The sequence below is a fragment of the Salvelinus namaycush genome, chromosome 2 (assembly GCF_016432855.1).
Source record: "Salvelinus namaycush isolate Seneca chromosome 2, SaNama_1.0, whole genome shotgun sequence".
In the NCBI taxonomy this organism is placed as follows: Eukaryota; Metazoa; Chordata; class Actinopteri; order Salmoniformes; family Salmonidae; genus Salvelinus; species Salvelinus namaycush.
The window spans coordinates 2,101,065-2,120,627 of NC_052308.1; the positions used below are offsets into that span (position 1 = coordinate 2,101,065).

Sequence of the window (19,563 nt, forward strand, 5' to 3'; positions counted from 1 at the left end):
AGGACAGGTGAAACAGATCAGGGCGTGACAATATGTAATTGACTGTGATTCATTTTGCTTGGTGCAACTAAACCAGGAGCATAGACTCAAAAGTCCAAACCCGGGACATCTGGAATTCTAGGCAGCTGGTAAAGCAAACACTTAAAGCATTTGAAATGTTTCAAATACTATTTGAACCCAGGTCTGCTGAGAAGTTCTCTGCTAAGACAGTTTATGGCATCTGGTTAAGAAAGATAGAGAAAGACACAGGGTTACTGAACAGCTGGAGTTTTCTCTAGTGAGCTTGGCTATCTCTTTAGTGAGTCATTATGTCTGTAAATAGCAGTGTTTGTTATGTATCTCAGAGCTATTAGCCAGGTTAATGAAGACCTTATTGTTTGTTATGTATCTGAGCTGTTAGCCAGGTTAATGAAGACCTTATTGTTTATGTATCTGAGCTGTTAGCCAGGTTAATGAAGACATTATTGTTTGTTATGTATCTCAGAGCTGTTAGCCAGGTTAATGAAGACCTTATTGTTTGTTATGTATCTGAGCTGTTAGCCAGGTTAATGAAGACCTTATTGTTTATGTATCAGAGCTGTTAGCCAGGTTAATGAAGACCTTATTGTTTATGTATCTGAGCTGTTAGCCAGGTTAATGAAGACATTGTTGTTTATGTATCTGAGCTGTTAGCCAGGTTAATGAAGACCTTATTGTTTATGTATCTGAGCTGTTAGCCAGGTTAATGAAGACATTATTGTTTATGTATCTGAGCTGTTAGCCAGGTTAATGAAGACATTATTGTTTATGTATCTGAGCTGTTAGCCAGGTTAATGAAGACCTTATTGTTTGTTATGTATCTGAGCTGTTAGCCAGGTTACTGAAGACCTTATTGTTGTTTATGTATCTCAGAGCTGTTAGCCAGGTTAATGAAGACCTTATTGTTTGTTATGTATCTGAGCTGTTAGCCAGGTTAATGAAGACCTTATTGTTTGTTATGTATCTGAGCTGTTAGCCAGGTTAATGAAGACCTTATTGTTTATGTATCTGAGCTGTTAGCCAGGTTAATGAAGACATTATTGTTTATGTATCTGAGCTGTTAGCCAGGTTAATGAAGACATTATTGTTTATGTATCTGAGCTGTTAGCCAGGTTAATGAAGACCTTATTGTTTGTTATGTATCTCAGAGCTATTAGCCAGGTTAATGAAGACCTTATTGTTTATGTATCTGAGCTGTTAGCCAGGTTAATGAAGACCTTATTGTTTATGTATCTGAGCTGTTAGCCAGGTTAATGAAGACATTATTGTTTATGTATCTGAGCTGTTAGCCAGGTTAATGAAGACCTTATTGTTTGTTATGTATCTGAGCTGTTAGCCAGGTTAATGAAGACCTTATTGTTTATGTATCTGAGCTGTTAGCCAGGTTACTGAAGACATTGTTGTTTATGTATCTCAGAGCTATTAGCCAGGTTAATGAAGACCTTATTGTTTGTTATGTATCTGAGCTGTTAGCCAGGTTAATGAAGACATTATTGTTTATGTATCTCAGAGATGTTAGCCAGGTTACTGAAGACCTTATTGTTCCAGACAGAAATCTAGAAACACATTTTCTATTGTTTGTCCCATAACTGTCAAAATATATGAACTTATTTGAATTGGGCTGTCAAATCACTAAGTATTGAAGTAATTGTTTTCACACGTAAGTTGAAAATAGGTCTGCTTGTGAATGTGTCATGTATAGTTTATGAATTTGTCATAAAGTCATTATGTCTCGCTTACTCTCTCTCGCTCTCTACCACACCTGCTGTCTCGACCGCTGAATGCTCAGCTATGAAAAGACTATTGTCATTTACTGCTGCGGTGCTGACCTGTTGCACCCTCTACAACCACTGTGATTATTATTTGACCCTACTGGTTATCTATGAACGTTTGAACATCTTGAAGAACGATATGGCCATGTACTGTTTTAATCTCCACTCTGTACAGCCAGAAGAGGACTGGCCACCTCTCAGAGCCTGGTTCCTCTCTACCCAGCACAGCCAGAAGAGGACTGGCCACCCCTCAGAGCCTAGTTCCTCTCTAGGTTTCTTCCTAGAGTTTTTCCTAGCCACCGTGTTTCTGCATTGCTTGTTCTTTGGGTTTTTAGGCTGGGTTTCTGTATAAGGACTTTGTGACGTCTGCTTATGTAAAAAGGGTTTTATAGATAGTCTTAGCTCCAAAAAACAGTTTCCCAGACTCAAGGTAAGTCTAGCCTGGTCCTAGATCTTTTTTTGCTGTCTTACCAAGTCCATGAGACAATTACCATACAATGGCAAGACGGCACAAACACATCTTGGACCAGGCTAGGTTAAGCCTATATATTCTTGTACAAAAAAGCCCTTTGAGGGGAGATTCTATATTGAGTCCAGGAGCAGAGTAGGTAGGCTTCATCGCTGTATGTCAAAACCAGCCTATACTGCAGCATGGTATTTAGCTCAGCCACAAGCTGGTATAGGGTGCCATCTAATGGAGACTGATGGAACACTGTTCTCTAGTCTATTCTCACCATTCACTCACAAACTTGCAGTGTTGTTAATTAAAACCTCTACAGGATCGGTGTCCCCCACCCCCCGCGGGATGGTTGAGCTAATGTAGGCTAATGTGATTAGCATGAGGTTGTAAGTAACAAGAACATTTCCCAGGACATAGACATATCTGATATGGGCAGAAAGCTTACATTCTTGTTAATCTAACTGCACTGTCAAATTTACAGTAGCTATTACAGTTAAATAATGCCATGCTATTGTTTCAGGAGGGTTCACAGCGATGAACTTGAAAAGTTATAAATCAATTTGGCACATTTGGGCGGTCTTGTTCTCCAGAAATTCAATGGTTCATTGTATCAGCGCCTGGGCTGGAATAATACATTATGGCCTTTCTCTTGGATTTCAAAGCTGACGGTACAAAACAAAATACAAAAAAAACAGTTGGTTTTATTCTTTCTATTTTCTTTTATCAGATCTAATGTGTTATATTCTCCTACATTCCTTTCACATTTCCACAAACTTCAAAGTGTTTCCTTTCAAATGGCATCAAGAATATGCATATCCTTGCTTCAATGCCTGAGCTACAGGCAGTTAGATTTGGGTATGTCATTATTGGCAGATCCTTAGAACATTTACATAATTTAGCAGATGCTCTTATCCAGAGCAACTTACAGTAGTGTGTACATTTTCATGGGAATCGAACCCACAACCCTGACATTGAAAGCACCATGCTCTACCACCTGGCCACACGGGACCCCGATGTCAATTGGTGATTTTTTGAGATAATGCCTATGTACTTGTTATGTATGTGTAATAAAGTGCTTATAGTACCCTTCAAATAAAGGAGGACCATATCCTTTCTCCTGATTGGGGAGGTACCATTTACAGTAAACGACTACCAACTCTGTTTGACATGTCAAAATACACACAACGAGCGAGAGTTTAACGGTTGGCTTAACTGACACCGACAGGAAGTCCACAACTCCAGTTCTGTTATTTAGCATAGCTCCACCAATCACGTGACAGCAGGGTGACAGGGTGTGGTTGGGTGCACTTGTCTTCGAGTCTGGCTGTCACAGACTGTTTCCTGATCTGAAGGAGAGGAGACAGACCCGGGCTGTAACAGTAGGGGGGAGAGGAGCATCATGTCCATGGCCATGGCTTACCAACAGAAGCTAGCTGAGAAGCTCACCATCCTCAACGACAGAGGGAGAGGGGTGCTGCTGCGTATGAACTACATTAAGAAGGTGAGAGAGGAGGAGGGAGGTCTGTTGAGGAGAATGGCGACACTTAAAAAAAAAAAAAGGAACTTGAAAGAAAGTCACAGGTTTTTCTCCTGATACATTCACAGCTTTTTGCCCTGTTTGTGATGGAGAACAGTGTGGATGGAAACACTGGCATGGGAAATGATCGATCATTAACATTCTAGAATTTTAAAAATCTCTCAATATAGTTAGCTTGGTGGCTGCTGCGGGTAAGAATATGTATTTTCTGAGTGTCAGCTTGCCGTGAAGAGGAAGTTCACACAGGAAACCAGACTGATCTACATCCACTCAGGCTTCGGCACACTCACAAAGCCTCAGCACAGATCTGCTATCTACTTTGTCCAAATATTGGTGTCACTTTAAACAAAACACAACCGAACTTTTCAGGCCCCATAAATAATTTATTAGGCCCATAATCCATGTCAGGAGCCTAATAAACGACATAGATTATACTAAATTCAATAGTTCATTTCCTGAATTGAGTGGATCAAAATGTCATTGACCCTAACCCCCACCCGGTTCTGTTCCAGACATGCTTGGATCCCAAGCTTCGGCCACAATACCTGACAGACAAGACCATGGAAGCATCTGTCAAATACATCAACAAGAAGTTCCCCAACATCGACTTCAGGGGGAATAGTGTAAGTAGCTGCCCTTAATCTGAATCCAATAAAAACGTTTAATGATAATCTGTCTAATGTGTCTAATGTGATATGTCATGAATGAAAGCAGCAGTATCTGGTAGGCGTCCAGAAACACAAGTCTGAGGTGATGGCGGCCATGTCCAGCTACTATGATTCCTTCATAGACGTCATGGAGTTCAGGGTGAGTCTTTCCAGATCACTGTTCCCCCCCCCCCCCCAGACCAGGTCCACTTATTTTATGTATTGCCGGTCAACTAATCATCAAGCCCTTCGTTAGTTCAATCAGGCATTCTAGTTCTGGAATACATGGAATGTGTGGAATTGGCTCGGGAAACACTATTCTATGCAGGTATTACTGCATTTGGTATTCAAAGCATAAAAACGACAATTATCCAAACAGAATTAACATATAAAGTGACTTTTTCTTTTCCTCCTCTGAATGAAATCATATAAATTTCAAGGGAAGTCAAATCGAGTTCTGTTATTATACAGAGGGAAGTGCGTCCTGTGCCTTATTCATTATGTGTGATGACTGACACAGTAGTGGACTGTAGGGGGGGGTCACGCAATAATAAAGAGACGATTGTGATGAGAATACACATAAAATTATACACATCAATATATCACCCAATTTCAGAATATAACATTTTAAAATATATTAAAATGCTGATACAACAAAAATAATACACTGTGATGTTTCGATCAATTTCTTTGGATAGGCTGTGGCATTTCTAAAAGGAGTCTGTATTATTCATAATGAGCCCATGAGGATAGCCATGAGTTGCAGGTGATTATTCCCTGTTGCTGTCTGTAGTGTTACAGAGCATCACGAACACATCAACCCACTGCATTATGTGATGTCTGTACTGTTACAGAGCAATACGAACACATTAACCCACTGCATTATGTGACGTCTGTACTGTTACAGAGCAATACGAACACATCAACCCACTGCATTATGTAACGTCTGTACTGTTACAGAGCAATACGAACACATTAACCCACTGCATTATGTGACGTCTGTACTGTTACAGAGCAACACGAACACATTAACCCACTGCATTATGTGACGTCTGTACTGTTACAGAGCAACACGAACACATCAACCCACTGCATTATGTGACGTCTTATCTGGCTGTACCGAGCCTGTGTTCTGACCACAGATTAACTATTTTTTTTTCCTTCAGGATCATGTTTATGAACTGCTGAATACAATTGATGCCTGCCAGTGCTTCTTCAACATTGTGAGTACAACATCCCACACTAGTAGATAGGATAGGGTATATACTTTGTCCCCTAGGGCCACTGTAAGTATCACAACATACAGTTCACTTATATGGTATCGTGTTAACCTACTTTTTAACCTGAATCATTAATTCAAAAACATGTCATGCATTTATTTATGCATTCATGTATTTATGCATTAATTTATTAATTCATGCATTTATTCATGCATTCATTTATTCATTCATTCCTTCAATTATTCATTCATTAGGCGGTGAACTTTGACTTCACCAAGAACTACCTGGATCTGATCATCACATATACGTCTGTCATCGTCATGCTTTCACGCGTCGAAGACAAGAAGGTCCTGGTGGGCATGTACAACTGTGCTCACGAGATGTCCAATGGCAGCAGGTGGGGCCGGTTACGTCTATCAACTATTCAAATACAGTCGATTTTAAGGAAGTGATTCAGAATTCAAAATTGGAATGGAAAACAATCCTCATTGAAAATGATTGAGCTCGTGTTCAATACATCTTTCATTGACATTTCTGAACAGACAATGAATTTATTAATTTTCATATGCAAATACCTAACCAGATCACATACTCGCAATGCAAGCTCATTTCACTCTTAATTAAATTTCTGACAGAAATGAGCTGACATAGGTTTTTCCCACTCATCCAATGGAAGATGGCATTTAAATGTCAGTTTATGATAGAAAACCTGATGTTTTCATCATTCCTTAAAGGATGGTATTAGCTGCAGTACGGCTGGGCAAACACCCAGTCACAACAACTTAAATCCTCTGACTGGAGCTATCAATATAGCCAAGCATCTCAAAGATGATTACCCATAATTAATAGCTTTTTAATTGGCAATAACAACACATTCTTCCATTCATTTCCCAGAGTGCATTAACAGTACAATTACATTTTCAGTCCTCCCATTTCACACCATATTTATTTATGTAGCCAACATGGCAGGAGGACGTTTATCTTGATCAGACACTGAGGAGGAGGAAAATACTGCACAGACAGGAAACAAAGAAATTGAATGTCAGTCATTTTCCACCAGTTACTTCATAATAATCCTCAGTGGTAGAAGATGGAGAGCCACTGGAGTTTAGAAGGAGAGGTGTACCGTACTGTTACAGCAGGGTAGCCTAGGTGTTGGACTAGTAACCGAAAGGTTGCTGGATCGAATCCCCGAGCTGACAAGGTAAAAATCTGTTGTTCTGCCCCTGAACAAGGCAGTTAACCCACTGTTCCTAGGCCGTCATTGAAAATAAGAATTTGTTCTTAACTGACTTGCCTAGTTAAATTTAAAAAAAAATACAGCTCCCAACAGTGAAAATGAATGGATGGTGAATCTGATTTGTTTTTTTGTGTGGCCAAGAAAGAAGATGGAGTTATGGAGTGGCACCACATGATATTGATGTTGGCATGAGTTGGTACTGTACATGGCAGTGTATGTGTATACATTTATGAATGTGTGGTTGATTGACTAAGTCTTGATTGATTGGTTGATCCTCCAGTGACCCTGCGTACCCCCGCCTGGCTCAGATGTTTATGGAGTATGAACAGCCCATTAAGAAACTCACTGAGGAATTCGGCCCTCACACTAAGGTAATGTCAATTGCATATTCACATATATTCAATTCACATATTCACAAAGATGCCAGAGATTCCGAGTTGGATGACAGTTTGGAAAAAAAATCCCAGTCGGATCTCGTTTTTTTTCTTGACCGCACTGATATCGGAAGTCATAGATTTCTGAGTTCGCCGTTGTTTTGAACACAGCGTTAGTCTTAGCGCAGGGAGGGAGAAAGCAGCAGAGGATCCGCCTCTCACGGTCCCTGCTCTCTCCTTCCTTTCCTCCGGTGAGACTGACCAGAGAGAGGGGACACCTTTTTTCCCCCTGATGGTGAAACTCAAGTCACACCGAATCTGCCTCATGCACAATTCATGTTGTTCCTAGGACTAGAAAAAGTTAAATACTCCTCGATATTAAAATAGACATGACGAGCTGCTAATAATAATAAAAAACGCGGAGCTATCGATACACTTGGCTACTCATTCAATGCAGCGCGACTGGAAGTAAGGAGAAGCACATTTTATGTTTTGTAATAGTGTTGAATAAAAACAGTGTTGACAGTGCTGAATATATATATATTTTACAATAACCCTTTGCTGGATTATTTGACAGTCTCTTTGTGGTCAGGGTTTTAAAAGTTATAAAATCTTACGTAGGCTAGTATCAAACACTGCTGTGGCCAGGGTCGTGGAAGTTCTGTAGGCACGGTGATTTGATCTATCCGATTGGCCAGCACAGCTGGCAAACTCGATTTAGCCACAGATCCCCTATCACCAGATAGGCAGAGTTTGTCATTTCAGACAAATTAAATGGTGCAAAATTAAAACACTTTGTTTACCCGATGCTCAGGGCTTCTGAATCAAGCGCGTCTACCACCAACAGCGCAACACAATTTAAAAAAAAAAGGAACGCAAGCCTTTATAACACAGCCTTTATCGTGGCTTGAAGATCGACCAGTTGATCGTGATCAACCGGTTGGTCACCACTGCACTAGGGTAAATTCACGATTGTATATTCTCTAGGGTAATGTTAACTGTATATTTAAAACGACTGTAAATGTTAGCGTGGGGCATTATTCCTGAATACCAATGGAGGTCATGATTTTTACTGCTATTCGGCCTTATAACGCTATCATGGAAATATAACTCTCCCTATCTCTCCCTCTCTATCTCGCGCCCTCTCTCTCTCTCCCTCTCACTCCCACCCTCTCCCTCCTTCCCCACTCCTCTCCCCCCTCTCTTCCCAGGCTGTGACGGGGGCCCTCCTGTCCCTACAGATGTTGTACCCCAGGAGGAACCTTCCTGCAGAACAGTGGCGCAGCGCTCAGCTCCTCAGTCTCCTCAGCGCACCTGCTGCCATGCTGGACCCTGCCTGCTGCGACACCGTGAGACTCCCCTTTACCGCATCTCTCTCCCTCTTCTCTCCTATCCTCCTCTCCTCTCCCCCCTCTTCTCTCCTCTCCTCTTTTTCCTCTTCTCTCTCCCCCTCTCCTCTCCTCTTCTCTCTCCCCCTCTCCTCTTCTCCTCTTCTCTCCTCTCCCCCCTCTTCTCTCCTCTCCCCCCCTCTTCTCTCCTCCTCTTTTTTCCTCTTATCTCTCCCCCCTCTTCTCTCTCCCCCTCTCCTCTTCTCCTCTTCTCTCTCCCCCTCTCCTCTCCTCTCCCCCCTCTTCTCTCCTCTCCTTTGGACCCTGCCTGCTGTGACACTGTGAGACTGTCCTTTCCCCTTTTCTGCTCTATTCTGTTTTCTTTTCTCTTCATCTCTTATCTTCTGTTTTCTTATCTTTTCCTCTCTTCACTTTTTCTATTTTATTTTCCTCTTCTGTCCCCCCTCCCTAGAATGTCCTGTCTGCTGATTTCAAAGGCAGCCGCTGGCGTCTTTGATGTACCATAGTGTTCTGTGTTAGTCTCTGTGCCCCGTGGTTCTCTTCATGTGGGATTCAAAACTTCAGCCAAGAAACGGAGACCACTACACAAACACACAGTGTATACCTAATATCATGGCACATAATATATTTTGTAATGAGTATTGTGTCTGGATACAAATCCCTTTTAGAAGAAGTTAGCGTGTGTGTCTGCAACAGCAAAATATGATCGTCAGCGTGTATGTTGTGTTATCATAAAGTACAATAATTCACATGACATCAGTAAATAATCACAAACAACTATTGATGACTTATTGTTAACTAATTAAATGACTAACTTGTGTTTCCCACAGATGGCCTGTGAGTACTTGTCCTTAGAGGTGATGGAGCGCTGGATCCTTTGTGAGTGCTAGCTATTATCTTCAGACTCAGTCTAGGCTACCTTCTGGGGGAAAAAAAGGCTTTAGTGGTTGAACTCTATTCCCCATATTCACGCTGATCTCTCCTCTCCTCCAGTGGGTTACCTGCTGTGTCATAGCAGTCTGAACACCAACCAGTCATCTCAGGAGCTGTGGAAGATGGCCCTACGCAGTGGCCTTTATCTCACCATCATCAGGGACGAGACAATCAACATCCATAAGATCACAGAGGACCACTTCGATGGCCTGAAAGGGTATGACATTATTATGATATTTACCCTCTGTCCTCAGAGTGATTGGACTGGGTGTCAAGCTGATTCTAGTTCCCAATGTTCTGGGCCCTGGTTCCCAATGTTCTGGGCCCTGGTTCCCAACGTTCTAGGCCCTTCTTTCCAATGTTCTGGGCCCTGGTTCTCAATGTTCTGGGCCCTGGTTCTCAATGTTCTGGGATCTGGTTCTCCAATGCTCTTGGAGACAACAAAAAACATTGCTGGTTAGCATATTTTAGCGTATTTAACAATGCTCCTACAAAGGTTTTGGTTAGCATATTTTCACATATTTAGCAATGCTCCTACAAAGGTTTTAATTGAATTATGATGGTGGCTCTAAGGTGATGTTGGTAGAGGCCCTGTCTGGTAACGTGTACTGTACTGAACTATAATCTGGGCAAAACTGGTCAATTTTTGTCAGCTCCATTCTTACTGATCGCCCTTCCTCGTTTCGTTGTGACAGGTACAGTAAGCGTATCGCAGATATCAAAGAATGCCGCGAGCATGTGATAGTCAACAGGTGAGTTATCTGCTTGTGTATAAAACTATTATTTATTTTTACTCAAACTGAGCCTGAAATGATGGACCTGCTTCAGATAGTGCCACCAATTGGTTGAACGGTCTCCCATTTTAACATCAACAACAAGTAGCACTCTTTTTCATGGTCTTTCGAGACGGATTTGAACCAGCAACCAGGGCCACCATATGATTAACTGTTTAAAGTCAAGAATATAGATAACTATGTGTGTTGTCATATGTATACCAGTGGAGCCATGCACAGAGAGAGGAGAGGTTTCCTGAGGAATGCCTTGAAGGAGCTGGTCAAAGTCCTGGAGGATGAACCTGGACTTCTGGGACCCAAGGTACATAACCTCATTTAGTTGATCTGGCTAATAGTGCCAATCTATTGCATGTTCAGCTTCCCTGTATGTTTTACCATGGTCATCAGAGATACATTACATTATTGGCATTGACCTCTCATTCTGTACAATACTAAACAGACAAACTGCTCTGTGTTTATTTCCGAGCTCTCTATGTTCAGTACATGACTATGGTCAAACAGTGATGGGTCTTTTGCTAAATATTTGTTTTATTTTTTCTCTCACTCTACCCCCCCCCCCCCCCCCCCCCCACCCTTTAAATATCAATCCATCCCCTAGGTGCTGTTTGTCTTCATGGCTCTGTCGTTTTCCCGTGACGAGGTTCTGTGGCTCGTCAGATATTCAGAGAATATTCCCAAGACCAAGACTCCAGAGGACTACGTAGACTCGTACGTTTGAAGTTAGACCCACAGCAGACCCTCTAACCACAGCAGACCCTCTAACCACAGCAGACCCTCTAACCACAGCAGACCCTCTAACCACAGCAGACCCTCTAACCACAGCAGACCCTCCTGCCATGCCACTTTCTATCAATCTCCAATGTCAGCCATAAATATATACAGTACCATATTAGCATGCTGAGCAGAATGCATGAAAAATATGTTTCAGTTTCAAGCGGCTCTCCTGTACATTTTAAAGTTTTGCAAGTTGCACCTAACATTAGCATTCAAGTCACACAACTAAACAATGTAGAAGAAGCTTATACAACAGCTACTGTGTCTGGCTGTTAAAGCACAGTTTAGTCCTACTGTTGATACAGTAGTCACTAGTTAATGTACTGTATATTCCTACTAGTTTTATGTGTTCATATACACAGTTTAGTCCTACTGTTGATACAGTAGTCACTAGTTAATGTACTGTATATTCCTACTAGTTTTATGTGTTCATATACACAGTTTAGTCCTACTGTTGATACAGTAGTCACTAGTTAATGTACTGTATATTCCTACTAGTTTTATGTGTTCATATACACAGTTTAGTCCTACTGTTGATACAGTAGTCACTAGTTAATGTACTGTATATTCCTACTAGTTTTATGTGTTCATATACACAGTTTAGTCCTACTGTTGATACAGTAGTCACTAGTTAATGTACTGTATATTCCTACTAGTTTTATGTGTTCATATACACAGTTTAGTCCTACTGTTGATACAGTAGTCACTAGTTTTATATGTGTTTGCTGCAGGCAGATGGCTGAGCTCCTGTTCTACATGGAGAGGTTGAGGACCCTGATGACTAAGTACACCCGTGTGGTGCAACGCTACCATGTCCAGTACCTGGCCCAGTTTGATGCCCTGCTCCTCAATGACACCATGCAGGTACTGGGGGGGGGGGGGGGGGGGGGGGGGGGGGTGTATTCCAAACGAATATTCAAAACTCCTTGCACACAGAACACCCAGCTGGTGATGGTGATATAACTGAGTAGAACAATCCTTCTACACCAGACGGACAACATTACCTACATCCTTCATTCCTATACATTTCAAAGCAATAAAATAGAGACACAATACAATGTGGTGTACCTCAAGGATCTACTCTTGGGCCTTTATTATTTCAGAGCATACCGAAATAATAGCTTCTATTACTGTTTTGACTGTTCTGTCCTGTAGAATATGTATGTCTGTCCAGAAGAGGAATCAGTCCTGATGACATCATTTGTCTCAACACTGTCTGCACTGACTATCAAGCAAGGTAAACAAAATGTATCTGAAATCTAGATTTGATATGTAATGCTAGGCCTACTTCATGTGTGATACTACCGCATGGGGCGGCAGGTAGCCTAGTGGTTAGAGTGTTGGACTAGTAACTGAAAGGTTGCAAGATCGAATCCCCGAGCTGAAAAGGTACAAATCTGTCGTTCTACCCCTTGAACAAGGCAGTTAACCCACTGTTCCTAGACCAGTTAACCCACTGTTCCTAGACCATCATTGTAAATAAGAATTTGTTCTTAACTCACGTGCCTAGTTAAATAAAGATAAAATGTCCCTCAACAGTGGAAAACGGAGAGGAGTTTGACTTCAGGGCTCTGAGACTGGACTGGTTAAGATTACAGGTATAGTACTTCACTTACCCTATAAATACTTTACAACTTTATCTACAACACACTGTGTCATGTTATAAGCCTACACTGTAAACACACTGTGTCATGTTATAAGCCTACACTGTAAACACACTGTGTCATGTTATAAGCCTACACTGTAAACACACTGTGTCATGTTATAAGCCTACACTGTAAACACACTGTGTCATGTTATAAGCCTACACTGTAAACACACTGTTCCATATTATAAGCCTACACTGTAAACACACTGTGTCATGTTATAAGCCTACACTGTAAACACACTGTGTCATGTTATAAGCCTACACTGTAAACACACTGTGTCATGTTATAAGCCTACACTGTAAACACACTGTGTCATGTTATAAGCCTACACTGTAAACACACTGTGTCATGTTATAAGCCTACACTGTAAACACACTGTTCCATGTTATAAGCCTACACTGTAAACACACTGTTCCATATTATAAGCCTACACTGTAAACACACTGTGTCATGTTATAAGCCTACACTGTAAACACACTGTGTCATGTTATAAGCCTACACTGTAAACACACTGTGTCATGTTATAAGCCTACACTGTAAACACACTGTGTCATGTCATAAGCCTACACTGTAAACACACTGTGTCATGTTATAAGCCTACACTGTAAACACACTGTTCCATATTATAAGCCTACACTGTAAACACACTGTGTCATGTTATAAGCCTACACTGTAAACACACTGTGTCATGTTATAAGCCTACACTGTAAACACACTGTGTCATGTTATAAGCCTACACTGTAAACACACTGTGTCATGTTATAAGCCTACACTGTAAACACACTGTGTCATGTTATAAGCCTACACTGTAAACACACTGTGTCATGTTATAAGCCTACACTGTAAACACACTGTTCCCACTCAGACCTCATGATAAGAAGCTATTTGTGTTTCTTCTGGACCAATATAATTGAAAACAATCACAGTAAAGTAATTTTTCCCCTGAAATTATTTAAAATTGAGATAGAAATGTCTCGATTGAACCTTTTAAACATGCCTTGTTGTGTCCAACTCAGATGGTGTCTGTAGTGTCCCAAGTGGATATATGTATTTTTGTTATATATTTAAATCATACTTAGTTAACATATTCTAAGTAAATTGGAACAATTTTAAATACATTTAATGCATTTAATGTCAATTGTATTTTATTAGCATTTAAGTACATTAAATACATTTAAAATTATCTAAATTGGGACACCTTTTCTGTACTTAAGTATATTGTTAGTGTATTAGATAAAGAACAAAACAAATATACTTGAATAGACCTTTAGTATATTGTATGTACTAAATATCATAAGGATAAATATCATAAATATCATATGGATATCATAAGGTGAATGCACCAATTTGTAAGTCGCTCTGGATAAGAGCGTCTGCTAAATGACTTAAATGTATGTATATTTCTCATGAATTATACATCTACTAAAATGGTTTTTGAATAAGAATTCCTGTATTGTCTTTACAAAAAAATATATATTTATAATATGTTTTCAAGTATACTTTTATAAAGACACTTCTCCTCATTAACCACATTAGCTATTATAATTAGCCATGTAATTAGCCAGTCTTGATTGACAGAGGTATCTAGTCAGCCAATGTTAACGTGTTATTTACAAAGTAGCTGTGGCTGGAGCAGCAATTTACAAGCGATACTTCAAAAACTGTGCACCGTTGGCATTTCAAACTTTCGTTGTTCACATTACTGGAATAAATTAAGATTTCAATACTTTAAAACTTCAGTTGCAGAAAAGGATGATGGGGAATATGCAAATGCTTGTGCACATGCGTTTTTGAAGGTTTACTTTATATATATTTTGTGGACATTTTAAGTTAAATATATTTTTTTGAAAGTATACTTAAGTATATTAAAACATTTACTCTCAGGAAGCATGTTTCTCAGCAGTGAAATAAATAAATAACTTGGGCGGCAGGTAGCCTAGTGGTTAGAGCGTTGGGCCAGTAACCGAAAGGTTGCTGGATCGAATCCCCGAGCTGACAAGGTAAAAATCTGTTGTTCTGCCCCTGAACAAGGCAGTTAACCCACTGTTCCAATGTAGGCCGTCATTGTAAATAAGAATTTGTTCTTAACTAACTTGCCTAGTTAAATAAAGATAAAAATAAACAATTGTTGTCATTGTCAACGTTCTCTGCACTCTTACGAACAGGAATTCAGAAAGTCCTTTCAAACTCATTATTGGCACTGAAACTACAACAGTATTTATACCCCTTGAATTTATTCTAATTTTGTTACAAAGTGGGATAAAAATGGATTTAGTTGTCATTTTTTGTTAACAATCTAAATAAAATACTCTGTCCAAGTGGAAGATTTCTATACATAAAAAAAAAATAAAGATTTGAAAGAAAGTAAATAACTGAAATATAGTCGTGGCATAAGTATTCAGCTCCCTCAGTCAATACATGCTAGAAATACAGTGATTGCAGAGGTGAGTCTTCATGGGTAAGTCTCTAAGAGCTTTCGACACCTGGATTGTGCAATATTAGCCCTGTATTCTTTTCATAATTCTTCAAGCTCTGTCAAGATGGTGTTTATGGCTACTTAGCAATTTTCAAGCAGATTTAAGTCGAAACTGTAATTTGGCCACTCAGGAACATTCATTGTCTTAGTAAGAAAGTCCATTGTAGATTTTGCCTTGTGTTGTAGTTTATTGTCCTGCTGAAAGGTGAATTTAAAGACTGAAAAACAATTAATTTGGAGTACACTTTTAATAAGTGCATTGAAGTGTGATGACAGCATATTTATAGTATACTATAAATATACAAGAAAAATAGATATAGTTTTCAAAGTATATTATTTGATTTTTTTGTATATTAAAATATATATTTTTTGCTCTTGGGGTGTCATATTTCCTCCCTACACCAGTGTATCAAGATGTCTGTGCTGTCTCATGTTACAGGCCTACACCAGTGTGTCCAAGGCCCCACTCTCCCTCAAGGAATACCCAGACCTGGCTAAAGTGATGAACATGACCCAATTCCACACCAAGATGTTGGACAACGTGCAGGAGATGCTTCACGAAACCTCCGATCTCTCCATCCTCTGGTCAGTCTGCCCCCCCATGGGCCCCATAGAAAAAACATCCTCTACTCCAGTGGTATTAAAAGTCAATAAGGGTTGTGACCCCTTGTGGCGTCATGGGGAATTGCAGTGGGGAAATTCTGTTGAAAAAAAAGGTTTCCCACTGAGAAAGTTTGAATACTGCTTCACTAGTCCCTACCCCCACTAGACCTTACCCCCACTAGACCTTACCCCCACTAGGCCCTACCCCCACTAGGCCCTACCCCCTCTAGTCCCTACACCCTCTAGTCCCTACACCCTCTAGTCCCTACACCCTCTAGTCCCTACCCCCACTAGTCCCTACCCCCACTAAACCCTACCACCACAAGTCCCTCTAGTCCCTACCCTCTCTAGTCCCTACCTCCACTAGACCCTACCCACACTAGACCCTGCCCCCTCTAGTCCCTACCCCCTCTAGTCCCTACCCCCACTAGTCCCTACCCCCACTAGTCCCTACCTCTCTAGTCCCTACCCCCACTAAACCCTACCACCACAAGTCCCTCTAGTCCCTAGCCCCACTAGTCCCTACCTCTAGTCCCTACCCCCAATAGTTTCTACCCCCACTAAACCCTAGTCCATATAGTCGCTACCCCCACTAAACCCTAGTCCCTCTTGTGCCTACTCCCACTAGACCCTACCCCCACTACTCCCTCATCCCTTGGTACTTCTGTAGATCAGAAGGGATTGGATAAAAGCAATATGGCAATAAGTCTACCTTGCCAATGACCTAGTCCAAGATATTACAGTATAGACAAATAATCTACTGTACATGATGTGCATAGGGTCTATGGCAGGGGTCCCCAACAGGGTCTATGGCAGGGGTCCCCAACAGGGTCTATGGCAGGGGTCCCCAACAGGGTCTATGGCAGGGGTCCCCAACAGGGTCTATGGCAGGGGTCCCCAACAGGGTCTATGGCAGGGGTCCCCAACAGGGTCTATGGCAGGGGTCCCCAATTTACATTCAGCTGCGGGCCGATTATATTGGGATACGTTAACATAACGCCGACTATTAGCCAGGCCTAATCGCCCAACATCAGTGCCCGACCTCACTAATGCTCTTGTGGCTTGATGGAAGCAAGTCACTGCAGCAATGTTCCAAAATCTAGTGGAAAGCCTTCCAGGAAGTGGAGGCTGTTATTGCTGGAAAGTGCAGACCAACCCGTGATTTTGGATTGAGATGTCCGACAAGCCGGTGTCCATATACTTTTGGTCATGTAATATGTGTGTGTATATGTACAGTACCAGTCAAAAGTTTGGACACACCTACTCATTCAAGGGTTTTTCTTTATTTGTACTATTTTCTACACTGTAGAATAATAGTGAAGACATCAAAACTATGAACAAACACATAGAATCATGTAGTACTTTTGACTGGTACTGTGTGTGTGTGTGTGTGTGTGTGTGTGTGTGTGTGTATATATAAAATATATATATATATATATATCACCCGTGGGCCGCCTATTGGGGAATATTGTTCTCGGGACTGGGGCCCACACATGTATTAAAAAAAACAGAACAACTCTTATCATTGATGAATTCAGCGTGTGAACCACTGATGTCTTAAACCAACACGTTCATGCACACCCTTTGGTTGTGTATGTCTAGCTCCTACCCTAAAACGAACTTCTGAGCCAATGAAGGTTGGAGCTGATATATGTAACACCATTGTTGCATACAAAATGGCAGCCTATTCCCTACGCAGACCACATGGTGTGTGTGTGTGTGTGTGTTAACCCTTTCACTCCTAAACACTGAAACATGTCTGTGTTCGTAATGCAGCTTCTACCCGCGGGTGTTTGAGAAGATGTTCTCTCAGAGCAGTGAGGAGGTTTCTATGCAGCGATACCTCATGTCTTTCCCTCTGGTCTGCTCCCACTTCAACCAGACTGTCCATCAGCTCTGTCCAGAAGAGGTCAGTACCCAGACACTATCGCAACTAAATCTACTATATACTACTGGAATAGGTTAAACTATATACTACTGGAATAGGTTAAACTATATACTACTGGAATAGGTTAGAGCATATACTACTGGAATAGGTTAAAGCATATACTACTGGAATAGGTTAAAGCATATACTACTGGAATAGGTTAAAGCATATACTACTGGAATAGGTTAAACTATATACTACTGGAATAGGTTAAAGCATATACTACTGGAATAGGTTAAACTATATACTACTGGAATAGGTTAAAGCATATACTACTGGAATAGGTTAAACTATATACTACTGGAATAGGTTAAACTATATACTACTGGAATAGGTTAAAGCATATACTACTGGAATAGGTTAAACTATATACTACTGGAATAGGTTAGAGCATATACTACTGGAATAGGTTAAACTATATACTACTGGAATAGGTTAAAGCATATACTACTGGAATAGGTTAAAGCATATACTACTGGAATAGGTTAAACTATATACTACTGGAATAGGTTAAAGCATATACTACTGGAATAGGTTAAACTATATACTACTGGAATAGGTTAAAGCATATACTACTGGAATAGGTTAAACTATATACTACTGGAATAGGTTAGAGCATATACTACTGGAATAGGTTAAACTATATACTACTGGAATAGGTTAAACTATATACTACTGGAATAGGTTAAACTATATACTACTGGAATAGGTTAAAGCATATACTACTGGAATAGGTTAAAGCATATACTACTGGAATAGGTTAAACTATATACTACTGGAATAGGTTAAACTATATACTACTGGAATAGGTTAAACTATATACTACTGGAATAGGTTAAACTATATACTACTGGAATAGGTTAAACTATATACTACTGGAATAGGTTAAACTATATACTACTGGAATAGGTTAAACTATATACTACTGGAATAGGTTAAAGCATATACTACTGGAATAGGTTAAACTATATACTACTGGAATAGGTTAAACTATATACTACTGGAATAGGTTAAACTATATACTACTGGAATAGGTTAAAGCATATACTACTGGAATAGGTTAAAGCATATACTACTGGAATAGGTTAAACTATATACTACTGGAATAGGTTAAAGCATATACTACTGGAATAGGTTAAAGCATATACTACTGGAATAGGTTAAAGCATATACTACTGGAATAGGTTAAACTATATACTACTGGAATAGGTTAAAGCATATACTACTGGAATAGGTTAAACTATATACTACTGGAATAGGTTAAACTATATACTACTGGAATAGGTTAAACTATATACTACTGGAATAGGTTAAACTATATACTACTGGAATAGGTTAAAGCATATACTACTGGAATAGGTTAAACTATATACTACTGGAATAGGTTAAAGCATATACTACTGGAATAGGTTAAACTATATACTACTGGAATAGGTTAAAGCATATACTACTGGAATAGGTTAAAGCATATACTACTGGAATAGGTTAGAGCATATACTACTGGAATATGTTAAACTATATACTACTGGAATAGGTTAAACTATATACTACTGGAATAGGTTAAACTATATACTACTGGAATAGGTTAAACTATATACTACTGGAATAGGTTAAACTATATACTACTGGAATAGGTTAAAGCATATACTACTGGAATAGGTTAAACTATATACTACTGGAATAGGTTAAACTATATACTACTGGAATAGGTTAAAGCATATACTACTGGAATAGGTTAAAGCATATACTACTGGAATAGGTTAAAGCATATACTACTGGAATAGGTTAAA

General features: G+C 40.1%; 1 protein-coding gene across 1 annotated transcript in view; it reads left to right on the forward strand.

The window, feature by feature from the left end:
* Positions 1-3,601: 3,601 nt before the first annotated feature.
* The window catches only part of nckap1l (NCK associated protein 1 like), a 43,506-nt gene continuing 27,544 nt past the window's right edge, over positions 3,602-19,563 (forward strand). Inside the window, exons 1-17 of the mRNA XM_039006534.1 lie at positions 3,602-3,751; positions 4,300-4,410; positions 4,502-4,594; positions 5,601-5,657; positions 5,909-6,051; positions 7,175-7,265; positions 8,480-8,617; positions 9,448-9,496; positions 9,611-9,767; positions 10,246-10,302; positions 10,549-10,645; positions 10,943-11,052; positions 11,850-11,982; positions 12,274-12,355; positions 12,658-12,716; positions 15,683-15,828; positions 17,623-17,755. Of these exons, the coding sequence (XP_038862462.1) occupies positions 3,650-3,751; positions 4,300-4,410; positions 4,502-4,594; positions 5,601-5,657; positions 5,909-6,051; positions 7,175-7,265; positions 8,480-8,617; positions 9,448-9,496; positions 9,611-9,767; positions 10,246-10,302; positions 10,549-10,645; positions 10,943-11,052; positions 11,850-11,982; positions 12,274-12,355; positions 12,658-12,716; positions 15,683-15,828; positions 17,623-17,755 (1,758 nt within the window). The 5' untranslated portion in view covers positions 3,602-3,649. The remainder of the gene's footprint in view (positions 3,752-4,299; positions 4,411-4,501; positions 4,595-5,600; positions 5,658-5,908; positions 6,052-7,174; positions 7,266-8,479; positions 8,618-9,447; positions 9,497-9,610; positions 9,768-10,245; positions 10,303-10,548; positions 10,646-10,942; positions 11,053-11,849; positions 11,983-12,273; positions 12,356-12,657; positions 12,717-15,682; positions 15,829-17,622; positions 17,756-19,563) is intronic.